General features: G+C 38.2%; 2 protein-coding genes across 4 annotated transcripts in view; both read right to left on the bottom strand.

Annotated features, from left to right (window-relative positions):
- Positions 1–1,669, bottom strand: part of znf385b (zinc finger protein 385B) — a 138,851-nt gene extending 137,182 nt beyond the window's left edge. Inside the window, exon 1 of one of the 2 annotated variants that reach the window (XM_084420919.1) lies at positions 1,511–1,669. The gene's annotated coding sequence lies outside the window, so the exon portion shown is untranslated. The remainder of the gene's footprint in view (positions 1–1,510) is intronic. The other variant, XM_084420917.1, reaches the window with a different exon arrangement.
- A 3,776-nt stretch (positions 1,670–5,445) lies between these two features.
- cwc22 (CWC22 spliceosome associated protein homolog) overlaps positions 5,446–16,362 on the bottom strand; it is a 48,397-nt gene continuing 37,480 nt past the window's right edge. For both annotated transcript variants that reach the window (XM_084421979.1, XM_084421980.1), the window contains exons 16-21: positions 13,042–13,119; positions 11,910–12,062; positions 11,632–11,759; positions 11,431–11,532; positions 11,135–11,343; positions 5,446–6,382 (exon numbers count right to left, since the gene is read on the bottom strand). In XM_084421979.1, coding sequence (XP_084278105.1) covers positions 5,814–6,382; positions 11,135–11,343; positions 11,431–11,532; positions 11,632–11,759; positions 11,910–12,062; positions 13,042–13,119 — 1,239 coding nt within the window. In that variant the 3' untranslated portion in view covers positions 5,446–5,813. The remainder of the gene's footprint in view (positions 6,383–11,134; positions 11,344–11,430; positions 11,533–11,631; positions 11,760–11,909; positions 12,063–13,041; positions 13,120–16,362) is intronic.

The following is a 16,362-nucleotide window of genomic DNA, read 5'->3' as shown; positions in this document are numbered from 1 at the left end:
CTGAGAGAGAGAGAGAGAGAGAGAGAGAGAGAGAGAGAGAGAGAGAGAAACAAAACACAACTAGCAAAAGAGGTCAAATTTCCAAAAGCTCTGACAACATTTAACCAGGTAAATTTGGTTGAAATAATGCATGAACACAACGCTTTTTGACCAACACTGGATTAAAGTCCAGGGCAATCATATTCAACGGTTTTGTATTTCCATTTGGGATATTTCTAATATTTTTACAATTATGAATGAACAAAGGTTGCTCAAAGACACAAAGGCCAGAGCTTAAAGTGAGCATAAAGCCCTTTAGGTTGCATAGCCTATAGCCTATATTATGAGGCTTACTAGAGTTACAAATATGAGAGGATTATTTGGTCCAAGGACAAATGCGAAATGATGGCATAAAACTGTGAAAGACACACAACAAGCAATCCCGTATTACTGGTGTGCCTACATGCACTTCCATTCCACTGTCACCATTTTTTGCACACGATACATCAATATATATAAAAATAGCTATAATTCATAGCTAAGGCGATGAAGATGTCTGATGTTGAACACCCGAGAACACCCAAGAACTATGGATACATGCTGACAATGAAACCATACTGTATAATTAGTTTCATTCATGAATTATTATTTTGTTTTTTTCTGTTGTTATTTAATGGAATGTTTCACTCAAAATCAAAGATTCCGAAACTCAAAAAGGACGCAAAATCTCCAGATGAGACCAGATTATTGAGAAAGTGAGTAGAACTGGAAGAGCCTGATCGGTTTGGTTCGTGATGTGAACGAATCCTTCGTATTGGTTTTATCAACTGGTGATTAATAGAGAAGATCCGATTCTACTTCTCAAATGACAAGGGCGCAACTCAAGATTATCAATTTAAACTGTTCATCCACAAAGCTGTCATATGGCTTCCGAAAACCTGGAATATCATGTAATACGAGTCATATGGACTATGACACGTTTATGATTTCAGGTCCTTTGTAAAGGCTTGACATAGCACAGAAAATATAATAAAGTGCAGGACATTCTTCATACTTTCAAAGAAAGTAAGCCATATGTTTGGCACTGTATGAGGATGAGCTTTAATTTCTAAGTGAACTATACCTTAAAGTATTATGAATATCTGTTATACAGAGAAACCTACCAAACTAAACATCATTTTTGGCCATAACTAGCGCGTCGGTTGATGACGCCTATGATGCCTTGCAGGACAGAAATGACAGTAAACTACTTTAACGGTTAGAAAGCGGTGCGAACAGATAAGGTGAAAGTGTTTTGCCAAACTTAATTAAACATACGGAAAAAACTGAAGAAAGACGCGCTTCGAGAGAAAATACGCAATATTTCTGCCTAAAATACTCATAAAATCACACAAATGAGTTGAAATGTCAAATACTGGCTTGATGCTTCAAGTTGTTTTTCAATCACTAAAATGAAGTTGGACGGAGCGGTACTGAATTACTGAAGCTGTCAAAACGCATTAGCATATGAATTCTCCTGCGGTTCACTTACCTGAACAGCTGATGGTTACCGGGGAAGTTGAACAGACTTGGCTTCACTCTGGGTTGCAGGTTGCACGGCGCAAACGGACTGCGAGGCGATGCGCCGCATCCTGACTGAAGTTTACGAATCCTACTATGGCGAAGGCCTCGTGAGTAACATTCATCCCACAAGCCTTCGCCATTGGCAGGTTCCTAAGCAACGTCAACTGGAGCTAATAAATATTCATCACCAATATTTCGCCATTGGACAGTCAACTAGAACGTCAGCGTGATGTAATTAATATTCATATTTTGAGCATTCCCTATTGGATGGCAACCACGCGACGTCTGCACTGTGCAAGTATTATTCACAAACTGACGTCGCCATAGTATTTGTGTAGAATTCGTAATTTTTTTCCGATACCTCAGGGGCAGCGCTACCTGAGAGCACATACTGTATGCCCTACTTTCACTGCCTGTACACTCCCTTCCTCTCTTTCTCCCTATGGGAAGAAATCGCTTGGCAATTATACGCCAATAAAAATACCCCTGAAAGTTTTCTCTTCTTGCACATGGAGTTGTTGTTAAGCAAATATTTTACTTAGTTTATAATTTTGCATCCTCAGGGGAAATTCAGAAAAAAAAAAAAACACTGAAAAATGTGACACGTTTTTATTTGTTTTACATTTATATTCATGCATTTAGCAGAAAAAGAAGAAAAAAAACGTCAAAGAGCAAACAGTAATGCACAATGCAGGATTATAGACAATTGGTATGCAAGCAAGCTATTGGATAAAATAATATTTTAAAAGTAAATTTCCATATGATTTTAAACTCTAAATCAGGTAAAGAATATATTTAATATAAAGTGCTAGTTCACCCTGTAAATTCTGTAATTTACTCACCCTCAAGTTGTTTCAAACCTGTATGAATTTCTTTCTTCTGCTGAACACAAAAGAATATATTTTGAAGAATGTTCATAACCAAACAGTTGATAGGCCCCATTGACATCCATAGTATATATATTTTCTCCATAGGTCCTATCAGCTGTTTGGTTACCCATATAGGCCTACTTCAAAATATCAACAAAAAAATAATAATTTTGTTCAGCAGAAGAGAGAAATTCATACAGGTTTGGAACAACCCAAGAATTCACTAATACAACCAATGCCTCCCCTCCTTTAGGCTTGAGCCAAATTCGACTTCGGTAACACAAGGTTTAAATAATGTTCAAGATGTCTGCTGTGGCGAGACGGCCCGCCACAACGTATAGACCCCTAATTGCACGCTACAGTAATAGTGATCTACAAAAATTCTATTTTAGAATTTAAAAACAGGGTTTGAGGAAGCACCCACACGGAACTCCACCCATTCACTCACTTCCTGTGGTGACGTTGGGCAAAGCTTCCATTCATGGGGTATTTCCAGGCATTCACAGAACTGTCCATTCTCACACCAACAGCCATCAGCATCAGCATGAACATGAAACGCATGGGCCGCATGATGAGAGTGGTGGCAGGTTTAAATCAATTTCCACATTAATAATCATAAATACAAACATGCATGCACAGATATTAATGGAGATGGATGCAACCATCTTAAGTGCACCAGATGTTGATGTCAAGTCTGTCCTGTGTCCCAGGAGTGACTGGGGTGTAATGAAAGCTGCTATTCCCACATCCCTGAATGTGCTCGATTATCTCAGCTCATTTCTCAGCCTGTGAACTATGAATACATTCTACAGTATAATGTCAACAGAACAGAAGAAGATCAGACGCATAGTCTTGCTTAATACCACTGAACGAAAAATGAAATAGCAGCATCCTTGTAGCATCATCAGTTGCGCACGGTGCTAGCAACGCCAAGGTCATGGGTTTGATTCCCAGGGAATGCATGAACTGATCAGAGGTATACATTAAATGCAATGTAAGTCGCTTTGGATTTAAGCATCTGCCAAATGCATAAATGTAAAAATAAAGAACCACATGGAGGGAAAAAAAGTGATTCTGAGTCAGGCGTGCAAATTGGCAGTTAGCTGTGATTGGAAGGGGTTTGCTTCCAAAACCGTCTTGTGATACCAAAGTGTCAAATTCCTGCAGAGATGCTGGTGACGCTGAAAGAGCTAGGGACTGTGACAGTGTGGTGTCGAAGGAGTAAGAAATAACAGGTCTATCTCTTGCCTCGCTGATAATGAAACAGGCAAGCTTTTCCCTCCAGAGCGCTCTTCCACTTCTCTTGGACAGAGAATGAGCTTCTTTTACTTTGATACTGTCAAGAGTCTGTCTCGAGCAGGAACCAATGATAAACAAGGCAATTAAGCACAGAAAGAAAGAAAAAAACTTTAGTCATTAATAACAAATATAAGAAGAAACTATACTTCAAGAAAATAAAGCTTTTTTTATTTTTTTTACATTTATTTTGTAATGCAAATTTTCATTACTGCAATGCTAAAAAAATATATATATCTCAAAACTCAAATGTGTATTTCTTAAACTATCAAATATATCAATATATATGCATTACAGTAATGAGAAGTTTCATTATGGTAATGAGAATTGTGTGGAAAATAAGCTTTTTTCTTTTTTTAAATGTGCTTATTCTTAACCCTAAAACCAGCTTTATTTTTTTGCCATTATATATATATATATATATATATATATATATATCATAATTTAATAATTCTCATTCACGCAATGCATCGTATTCTTCATTTCATATCATATATATACCACAAAGCAAACCTGGGATCCTTCCTCTTTAAATTGACTGCCAGCTCTCAATTGATGACCTTTAATTCAAATGAGTTTCGCTGCTTTACAATCCCAGTGGGCTTGTCCTGCGTCCCATTAACATCAGCTACAAAGAAAAGGGCTGTTTCTATATCAGGCTTCACGTATGCAGTCTCAGTTACCCCTGAAGGTCACGGCAGATGTGAATCCTGCTGGGCAGCACGGCAGAAATCAGTGAAAGCAAAGTAGCTTCATGTCCAATGACGGGCACGCTGTTTGAAACACATGCATTTCAGTGCATCTGAAATGAGATGTGACAGAAATCACATTTGGTGTATGCGCAACAGCGAACATCATGCGTATACCACAGAAATGTTACTTAAGCTTTACCACTGACACAAGGAATTGAGATGGAAAACCTCTTGAGACATAAAAAAAAACCCAGATTTTTCATTTTCAACATTTAATTCGAAAATCAGAACGGAGCAAAATATATTTTTAGTTTGGTGTTTGGTCTGAATTGGCTAATGTTTTTCAATCAAAGGAACCAACATTAAATAGTCACCAAGATAGAACGAATAAAAATGCATTTTCAATTCAAAAGCAGTATATGATGAGTAGATGTGATGCCACAAACAACTAATATGAATCAATTAACTGAAATGACAAAAGAAAATAATCAACTGTAAAAACACCATATTTGCTAAGGGATGCACAAATATTACAATTTTTATAAAAATGTATCAAAAATATTAAACAGCACAACTGTTTTCAACTGATAATAATTAAGAAATGTTTCTTGATAAGGGTGGTGTGGCGCAATGGATAAGACACATGCCTTTGGTGTGAGAGACCCGGGTTTGAATCCACTGTGAGACACCAATGTGTCCCTGAGCAAGACACTTAACCCCTAGTTGCTCCAGAGGCGTGCGACCCCTGACATATATAGCAATTGTAAGTCGCTTTAGATAAAAGCGTCAGCTAAATGAATAAATGTAAAATGTAAATGTGATAAGCAAAAACGTCACATTATTGATTTTACTGTATTTTTGATCAAATAAATGCTGCCTTGGTGGTGAGCATTAAAGAGATTTCTTTTAAAAACAAAAAATCTTACAACACCAAACTTTTGAGCAGAAATGTATATTTTATATTTTTGGCAAAATCCTCACAAAATATCTTGATATATTCTTAATTGGTTTTAAATCATATGCAGCTTCAATAAGCACAGTAAACCTTTGAAATTTATAGCAAATGTTATCTTTAATCTTGCTTTTCCCCCCCAATTACTTCCAAAACAACATCAAAAATACAATTGAGTAAAGGTTACACAAAATACAAAATATTTTTGAACACAGCCCTGTTTAACCGCTAATTGTTTCAGGAACACCTTACACACCATCAGCGTGTGTACGGTACATTTCCACCATCAGAGTGTGTACGGTACATTTCCCCATGAGTCCTTTCAAATGGCAGCTCAGAAACGCTATGCTTTACTGTGTAACATAAAGGCTAAGCAAAAGCACAGGTGAAAGTACATTGAACGAGGAACGGCTCAAAATTGGTACACGAAGATCATAATTTGATTTGTCTTCCTTCAGGCGGCTATCTGCGTCTCCTCGGTGAGCCATCCCTGCTCCTCTCGTCTTTCCTCCTGTCAGAATGCCTGTTCTCTTTGTCCGCCCTCTCCAAGCCGTTCCTGTACGAGTCCCTGGGGTCGATCTCTTTGCGGCTCCTCTCTCGTGACTTTGACCTGTCCCGGCTCCGCCGCAGAGGTTCCTTCTCTCGGCTCTGCCGTCTATCTTTGTCCTTGTCCGCTCGGGAGTCGTTTTTGCCATCGTCCTTGTGCCTGCGTGAATCTGTCTGTCTGTCCTCATAGTCCTGAGCGTGTCTGGGATGCTGCTGCTCTTTATGTCCTCTTCCACGCTCCGGTTCTCCTTGTTGTCGAGCAGGGGGCGACTCATCCCCGTGTCCCCGGCGGCGAGAATCTCTTTGGAGTTTGTCGGGTCCACGGCGGTCCTCGTTGTCGCCATCTTGCCGGCGGTTCTCGTGCCTCTTGCTGGGCCGCTCTTCCAGAGGAGATCGTTGGTTTGCTGCCTTGCTGGACTTCTTCTCCTTGTTCTTGTTCTTGTCCTTTTTCTTGCCTGAGGCCTTCTTGCGCCTCGAGTCAGAGTCTGTGAAGGAAGAGAAGAATTTTTTAAAGGGATACTTCACCTCTGGAAAGATGAATGTGTATTTAAAATGGGTCATTTATGTAGTAGAAATGTGAAATTATTTTTGAATTTGGAGCCTTCTAGACTGAGAAAAGCCAGAAAAAGTATTTTGGGCTTATGTGGATGAAAGACAACAACTCCCAGAATGCACTTGCTTCGCTGCTCTACGAGGCCACTCCCAAGCCACGCCTACCGGTAAGAGCGTGCAGTTAAACAACAAGATTAGGCTACTAGTGAGTCTCCGTGACGAGACTGCCCGGGATCGCCCAAAATGTCTGGGATTCGGCTTTTGCGTTCTACAGTCGCCATTCATTATGTTTACTGTGGCGAGCAGGACGAGGCAGAGGGGCGCGCGAGGCCGGTGGCGTGATTACTGATGAGCGACGGAGGAGCGGGAATTTTCTTAGCAATGTTAAAACGCACATCAACCGATCACTTGTTTAGCGTTCATGTAAACACTACATTCAGATTCACCAATCGGAATGAATTCAGTTAGATTGAAACAAAAGGTGTGCATGTAAACAATGAATGGCGACTGCAGAAAGCAAAAGCCGAATCCCGGACATTTTGGACTATCTCGACGGCCGGACATGTCCGGGAAAAAGAGGATGGTAACCCCTACTACTCAGCTTTCTCCACAGAACAAGAGCCTGCTAGCTTAGCTTCCAAAGAAAGACGGCTGACACTATTTGTACAATCTGTGAGTGAGATCCCACCCTCTATGGGCGGGTTGAAAAGATGCGGGACAGCCCCACTACTGACTGCAGTCTTTAGCCTCTGGCCAAAAAATCCTCAGATGATGCAAAATGACGATTTTTGCGTCATCGGAGGATTTTTTCCAGACAAAAAAAAAAACATAAATCTCTCGTCTCAGGGGGATATGAGGGAGGAAACACGATAATTCGAAAACACTATTGGGTTTTCTACTGATACAAAGCTAAATCCTGAAGTATCCCTTTAAGTATTTCAAAGGTCGAATCAAAAGTGATGAGTTCGGTTTGGAGGAGGAGATCATTCAGTAACATATGAAAAGGATAAAGAATCAAAAGGAATTCTAGTTCGGTTCCACTACGATTGCATGCTAGCCTTAAAGTCGCGATGTAACATCTTATTGTGATGTACCTCCAAGTGAATCGGATTATCGCGAAGACAAAAAATGTAGGACGGGACTTGGTTGTTGATCGCATGGAAGTCAAGTTACCTTTATTTATATAGCTCTTTATATAGCTCTTTATGCAAAATGCCTTGTTTCAAAGATGCTTTACAATGATCAACAGGAAAATAGTGATCAGTGATGCAAACAGAATTCAATTCTGCTGTAAACAAGCTCTAAAAAGACAATAGTGTCATTATTCAGCTGAAGTCAGTTCAGTGTTGATTCGGTTCGGTTCAATAACAGTGAAAAAGTTTTAAATATGGATATTTTTCTTAAACAAACACATAGCTGCTTCTTCACTTCAGAAGGCCTTTATTAACCCCCTGGAGCCGCGTGGAGCACTTTTATCATGGATGGATGCACTTTTATGGACTTCAAATCAGAAACGGCCATTCACTGCCATTATTATAAAGCTTGGAAGAGCCAGGACATTTTTTAATATAACTCTGATTGTACTCGTCTGAAAGAAGAATGTCATATAAACCTAGGATGACTTGGCTGTGTAAATCATGGGCTAATTAAAATTTTTGGGTGAACTATACCTTTAATGTTCGATGTTAAGTAGATAAAACTGTGCCAGTTCAAAACAACTCAAACCGATTCAGTGAGTGAGTCATTAGACGATTCAAACCGATGAATTGGGATTGCTGTTTTTAACTGATTCATCATAAATCAACTCACGAAAGTAATCTGTAAACGATTCATGAGCAATGTGTGTGAATTAGACTAGAGAACCCCGCAGCACTAAATTTGGCCTATTTTCAATAAAGTCAATATGATCAAACCACTAAAACGCAGAGTTAAAGTCGACATGAAATGGAAGTTGCAGGGCGGGATTTGATTTCGTCCTTCAGAAATTGATTGGATCGTAGGAAGTTGGGTGTTGCTAATTAAATTAAAGGCAGATGTGAATGCCAGATTGAAGGATATTTAGCCTCACCCTCCACAGAGACACGTCATGAAGAAAACGAGGGTAGGGGGGTTAACGTTTTTGATTAAAGATTAAGAGGGCATCTGAATTATATAAAAAAAAAAAAAAGAGACCACAAATAAATCTCGTATAACAAACATTGCAACATTCTATAAAAATAAATAAGAATTGTTCATTTTGATTTCATGGTGACTTTAAATGTGTTTGTGCATGTACACGTTTGAGGGAGCTGCAAGTATATCTTCCTTGAAAAGCAGCAATAAACATCAATTAACATTCATTAAACGGTAGCTGAGGAGATGATAGAGGCCTGACATCACATCTCGTCTAAAAATGTAACTTCATTAACAGCCTCAAGAACAAATTACAGCACTTGAAAGGCTGAGACTCCTAGACTCCTGTCAGAATCTGCCTGTTCTCAAATCTAATTATATTCTCTTTTTACACATTGCTGAAGCCATAAAAAGAGTCTATTTGCATGCAGATTGGGAAGGGGAAGTGTTTATCCACCTTTTTCCTACGTCTTATGACGCTTTGTGCAAATGATGGGAGTAACCTCTGTTAAACTGTAAACAATCAGCGAATGGTTCACTATGAACGCAATAAACATTTTCAAAAACTGCGTACAATGAGATAACATTATTCTTCTCACCCTTCAACCATCAAACATTAGAAGGACATTTAAAAGTGTAAAAGCATTTACAAATTACAACCACAGACCATTAATATCCTCCGTTTTTTTTCCGCAGCAATATTACGGATGTGTTAAATATCACTGTAGTAATATGCCTGTATTATGTCAAACATTGCCTTGATCAAAAATGTTAATGACCTGGAACATTGTGTGATAATAATTCAAAGTGATTCAAAGTCAATTTTGAATAGTAATTCAAAAAGTGACAGACAATAAATATTGTATTTACCTGCTTTAGAAACATTCCAGTTAACACTGCTAATAGGGAGTAAAAGTGAAAAGGGAAAAAACGAGAGATTCTTAGAGTATTCCAGTGAATTATTAATGGTATATATCATAAATGAAATCGGAAGAATGCAGCGACTGAAAAGAGCTCTTGCCATAGATATTGTTGTCATCTTACGTCACATTAAAATACCAAGTGTTACGTTATTCTTTTTAAGACTGAACACGAGAACATGAAGACAATTTTACAGCCCATACAGTCAAACTGATGGATAAGGATTATTTGTAGCGCAACCTTATGATTTGAAATTATTTGATTTAGTCTTTTTGACTAAAACTTCCCTAAACTGGAAGTGCCGCCCATAATCTAAAACGCAGTAGTCTCATTAGGAAAAAAGTGGATATTTATAATGCCGTAATTTAAAAGAAACTATTTATGACCAATTCCTGGTTGGGATGAAGATATTTCTCCCATGGAAAGTTGATCTATGAAACAAAATACATATATATATATATATAAAAACAATATAAAGAAACTTTTAAAAGCCCTGGGTTTCCATAACAACAGGGATCCTAAATAGCTGAAATTGGAAGGATTCTTGTGAAAATTTGAGCATTTGTGTGATGGGATCTACAAAGTGGACACTCCTAAAGTCCTGAAGTACAGGCTGGTGATCATCAGGGCTCAGGAAGGGAGGGGGGAACACTCCATAACAAGCAGAATAATTAAGGAAGAAAAACAAAAACAAACACAAAACTGATCGCATGTCAAGTCCAGACACGAACGGCATGAACAATTCGGCCAATGGCCGTTTTTTTTTTTCCACATTTCATCAAGTTACAATGGGAAACCGGATTGTCCCTGCTCTTGTTCATTACGAGAGTAAACCCACAGCCATGTCCACAATTAAAAGCTTTCAATCCAATCCAAACCATTAAAAATGGGACATTTAGTCATGGGTATAACAACACTACTTACAATTCAGTTGGGAATTGTAATTAGGGCTGCATGATATATCAAAATAAATTGATATTGCAATATGGCTTAGTTCGATAGTGAAACTGTAAATTAATTATAATATATGCACTGCTGGTTTCACTGATGCTGAAATACTGTATAATGAGCTGCATGCGTGTAAAACACAGCTCTGTGCTTCATGACAAAAATAAAAACTAGAAAATGAAAATGAATAAATTATGACATAAACATTAGTATTGTAATTTTACAGTGTTCTATTAATTTTTTTTTTCATTTTATAAAATACATTTATTTTATTTTTTTACAATATAATATTTTTATTTAATATTATTATTTAATTTTTATCCCCGTTCACTTCATGGTTGAAAGAGGTTGGAGTTTTGAGTTCTTTGAAAGAGTAAAGTGTGCATACCACATTTTTGAAGTTATTTCAACCAATTCTATAATGATTCAATCTTTCCAAATCACTATTCTTGTCATCTCGAGAAAAGTCGAAAAACAAAATATTCCAATGTCCGTTTTTTTCCAATTTCGAGCAGCCCTAATTGTAAGGAACATAAACTTGTTTAATCTATTGTGGTTATGATTCCACTTAATGATCCGTTTTCCTCAATGATTCCATAAATGATTCCTTTAGTACTTCAGACAAACAGGCCAGCCAGTCATAACAAATGATTTTGTTGGAGAAAAGGCCCCTTTTTAAACTTAAATGACAAGTGTTTTGATACCTGAAGAGCTGTCACTGCTGGAGGAGGAGTTCGAGCCGCTGGACGAGTCCGAGTCGCTATCACTGCTGTCACTGTCAGAGGAGGAATCTGAAGATGAGGAGGAGTCTGAAGAGGAAGAGGAAGACGAATCAGAATCAGATGACTCCACGTCCTGTTTCTGGGTCATGATCATCTTAGGAGCGTTCTTCAGATGTTCTCTCAGCTCATCCCTGAAAGAAAAAAAAAAAAAAAGTTTGATGAGCATTATTTCATTATAATTGAAGTGACCCAACAAGAGATGTTTCACAGGTTCTTACGTCAGTCCTCCAAGGCCGATCGATGTGAAGAAATTAATGGCAAATCTTGTGTTCCTCGGGTTGTCACGTGGGAACAGACCCTCGAAGAAAGGCTGAAGAGTCCTTGAGGAACAAACAAATGAAATGGTCTGCTATACGGCTTCATTTTAAAGTTTAATTTTATTCAATGAAACCACACAGTACACAAAGAAAAGCACTTACATGTCCTTCAGTCTCTCGTTCAGTCTTGGCAAACCCATGTAAGCGCAAAGTTCCTGGAACAAAATCTTCACGAAGATTCGACTTGAGGATGTCGTTGTGTCTTCACTCATTCTAACGCATTCAAGGACCTGAGAGAAAACATTGTTTTACTGCATCAGGAAACCAATAATGTGTCCAGCCATATTGATGTGTCTTTGTCTGAAATGTAATTACAGCTGTGCGGGATGCTAAATGCTGATGTGGTGAATGTAAAGGAGGAAGCAATAAAAGTAACTCACACTCCATGGAACAGAGTCTGTGTAAAGGAGATGAGCAAACAATCGGGCAACATTGCGAAGTTTGTTGGTTTCAAGGCGGTGGATGGTTTCATACTGCTCCTGGAAGATGGCCTCAAAACTCTCCATGTATTCTTTCTTCAACAGGCAAAACCTCTACATAAAAGATGAAGATATCAGACGGAGAAACAAAAACTGTTGCAATCTCTTAAAGGGTTGGTTCACCCAAAAATGAACTACTCACCCTCATGTCGTTCACCTTCGGAACACAAATTAAGATATTTTTGATGAAATCCGAGGTGTTTCTGAACCAGCCATAGGCAGCAACGGCAGAATGCCGGCTCATTATTGGCCAGCTCCTGCGTCAGCATCACACGCATGCTCACGTGAACAGCGTCGGCCAATAATGAGCCGCCGTTCTGACGCAGAACCCAGAAGCACTGCACTGTGTTTACCATGTGATCAGCATAGGAGACTGACACAGGAGAGAATAAATTGTTGAATAATAGTTTTTTGTGCACAAAAAGTATTCTCGTCGCTTCATAACATTACGGTTGAAACACTGTAGTCACATGGACTATTTTAACGATGCCTTTACTACTTTTCTGGGCCTTAAAAGTTGCAATGGCGTTGCTGCATATGGCTGGTTCAGAAACCTCTCGGATTTCATAAAAAATATCTTAATTTGTGCTCTGAAGGTGAACGAAGGTCTTGCGGGTTTGGAACGACATGAGGGTGAGTAATTAATAACAGAAATGTCCTTTTTCCTTTAACAAAATCAAAACAAACCAACCAATAAATAATTAAAAAAATGAACCTAAAATAATAATAATAAAAAATAAAAAAAGGTTTCATCTTATAATTAAATTGCCATACAAACTCAATAATTTAAATAAAAATTATAAATAAATACTAAACAAAAAAAACAAATGAATACGTAAGTATAAAAAATAAATAAATAAAAACTACAAATTAAAAAGTTTGTAATAAAAAAATAAAAAAATGTTTAAAGTGTCATCTTATACTTAATAATATTTTACAAAAATAAATAAATAAAATGTTTCATATTTTAATTATGGTCATTTCAACACGACGTGAACACAGCATAACAGTGACGGGGGAAAGACAGGCTCACCCCAGCTAGAAGACCAAAGAACTTCTCGTATGTTCTTTGCTGGGCACAACAGTCCAGGATCATGTTGCACAGCTCTTTCTGTGAAGAGAAACAGATGCACATGAGAAAAGAAAAAATCTCAAACGCACACTAAACATCAGTTTTGCACTTTAAAGAAACAAAGTGAAGGTGTGGAGCTGATCATCCATTCCCAGCACTTCTTCACTAATGTCTATTGATTTCATAACCTCATATCTTCTGACCGCATTATTAGATGTGATGATCTAAAACCAGTTCTTGTAAAATCTCAAGGCTCTTTCCTTCAGCGAGCTGGATACCTGAAACAGTGGACTTCAATCCAGGAGCATGAAGTGTTGAGCACTTGAGATGCAGATTAATCATTAAATGTTTTGTGAACTGGGAAAAAAAAAATATATATATAACAAAGCTATCATATGGCATAATGCACAGATCTGATCTTTTGACAATTTTTGTTTACATTCACATAAGACACGACTTGTATCCGATATCTGCATTTACATGAATCCCCGCCCAAACCAGAATGATTCTATTGGTGATCGCTTTCAGCTACATGGGTGACATCGGGTTTTGAATGGCTGTATATAAAAATCAATTGATGTCAGGTGGGTCTTTGACTTTAATGTACACCAGATGTGATTACCGTGCTTAAACCATATAGCCCATGCCAGCATGGTCATTTTTTTATTTTTTATTAATACTTTTATTCAGCAAGGATGCACTAAATTGATTAAAAGTTACAAAAATCTTTTGTAACATGCATTACAAATGCCTGCACTATTTCAGAATAATGTCACTCAAGTTCATTCATGAAGCTGTGGCATCCATGTACGTCCAAGCAGAACTGCGATTAAAATCAGCATATAATACGAGTATGCGTTTAGTACAGTTTAACCGCAATATTGCCAAAATACCATTATAATCACATTATGAGGGTACATGTAAACACAATGATAATAATAAGAAATGTTTCATGAGCATCAAATCAGCATATTAGAATGATTTTTGAAGGATCATGTGACACAAAAGACTGTAGTAATGGCTTTTACAATTACAATGTTACTGTTTTATTGTATTTTTGATCCAAAAAGGCAGCCTTGGTGAGCATAAGAGACTTGCAGCAAAAACTAAAAAACTAAAGAAATAAATGACTAACTTTTGAACAGTAGCACATATGAGCCAATCAACAGCCTAACTGTTAGACTAACTGTGGCAAGTTCAAGATAAACTACAAACTGCAAACTACAGTACTGTGAAAACCTTTTAGCCACTTTTAGCCAATTAAAACATATTTTCCAAGGTACACACGCACAGTATTTAAGGTTGTTTCAAACATTTAGGGCAGAAACATCAAAAAGTCTGCAGTGACTGGGGGCATGCAAAGAAAACCTATGGTGGAGAGATTCAATTGAGGTGATGTCAGGTAATTCTCTGAAGTCACTTAGCGAGCCCTTTCTCATGCCTGGACTGGATGTGATCCTACCTACAGATGCTCATTCCTTCCCTCACAGGAAACAGGAAGGTTTCTATGCTCCAAAAAGCCATTTAGCTTTTCGAGCTTCACACCTGCGACTCAGCTGAGCTCCACGGCCCCTCACACACAGTAGGTATAACATCTCATCTTACTGTATGAGCTGCAGCACTTCTCTACTTATACCCTATAATAACACTCCATAAGCTTATTGATTTCATGATCTACCCTATATATTCACCAGGGAGCTCAGGATTATGAGGAAGAACGGGATGCTTGTGATCAATTTAAGAGGTCTTAAAAATTACCTGACACCTGCAAAAGAAACCAGCGCTGGATATCAAGAACAGTGTCCAAGCAGATAAAGTACTGAGCACTTGAGGTCCAGTTGAGATGGCATTAAGCCCTGATGAGATCATTTCTGACTCTTCTAACAGGTGCCTGCAGGCAGAGAGCCAAATGTGCCAGGTGTGATGGTAAGGTGTTCTGATCACAGGACAGTTTGAGAGCAAGTGCAGAGCAGAAAGGTGGCTCAGCCCTACGGCACTAGTCTATATATCTATATAGATATAGATCTATATATATTAGGGATGGGCATTCGATTAAATTTTCTTAGTCGATCGTCAGGAGAATTAACGATCGACTATCGATTAATCATTAATATTTTTATATTGAAATTCATTATTTATTTAACTTTTTATAAATTAAAAATGTAATGAAAATACAAAAATACAGTTTGTTTGTCCTCGATGAGATCTTTATTACAAGAAGATCAACTTGTGGCAGTGAAACTGAACGTTCGGTAGACTTGAAGATATGCCCTGCGGTGCTCTAAAACAGCGGAACCTGCAGCTGCGAGCCGGCGTTCTTAAACAGAGACCAATGGCCACTTAATCCGTTTTCTGTGATCGGATAGCTATCCGATCGTGAAAAGACCAAATGTAAATGCCCTCCGAAACGCATTCGAGACGGATTTAAATCCGATCGCTCAAACCACTTCAGGAGGAGATCTGAGACACATTCCAGACGAAACTGGACAAGAGTAAATGCATCTGGTTGTTGAAACCACATATGTAAATTTGACTTATCCCAAAAATGCTAAGAAATAAACGTGTGAGAGCGTGTTATAGGCTATATGTCATGTTATAGCCAGATATGACGACGCTACTTCAACACGCATAGATGAGCATCTATTCATCAAGCCAACGTGCAAACTATCGCAAATTAAAGTGAAAGTCATTCATCAACACACAATCATCTTCATTAAAAGTAAAGAACCTAAATGATCTTACCAGGGCTGTTGCCGCAATATCTTGTTGCGGTCTTTGATTTAGAAATTTTCGCTGATGATCAATAAAATGCAGCTCATATCAGTTGCTTTCGGTATCGTGCAACAATTTAAATATAGCGCGGGAATTCAAGATCGGATTTATGTCAGTTTTGCAAAAACACATTTATGTGACCAGGTGTAAATGGAATCGTTTGGATAAATCAGATGATCTGAGAAAACGCATGAAGTTCCCATAGAACTTCTGCACCAGTCTACTGATTTCTGTTGAGAAAGATAAGCATGTTGACATGATCTGGGATCAGACGCGACCGCAACCTGGTGACAGCCAGTCCAGCCGCCGAAAACACCCGCTCTGAGGGGACTGACGTTGCCGGGATGCACAGGTACCTCCGCGCTAAAATTAATTCCATTGCTTCAAGACTCACACTACGCAACGCAACCTGCATTAGTTTAATCGATAACAAATAAACGTGATCGACGAAATTCTTAACGATCAATTATCGATTGTCGATTAATCATGCCCATCCCTAATATATATATA

Source organism: Rutilus rutilus, assembly GCF_951802725.1.
Source record: "Rutilus rutilus genome assembly, chromosome: 10".
Lineage (NCBI taxonomy): Eukaryota > Metazoa > Chordata > Actinopteri > Cypriniformes > Leuciscidae > Rutilus > Rutilus rutilus.
Note: the sequence above shows the minus strand (reverse complement) of the source record. Positions and strands in the feature narration are given on the sequence as shown.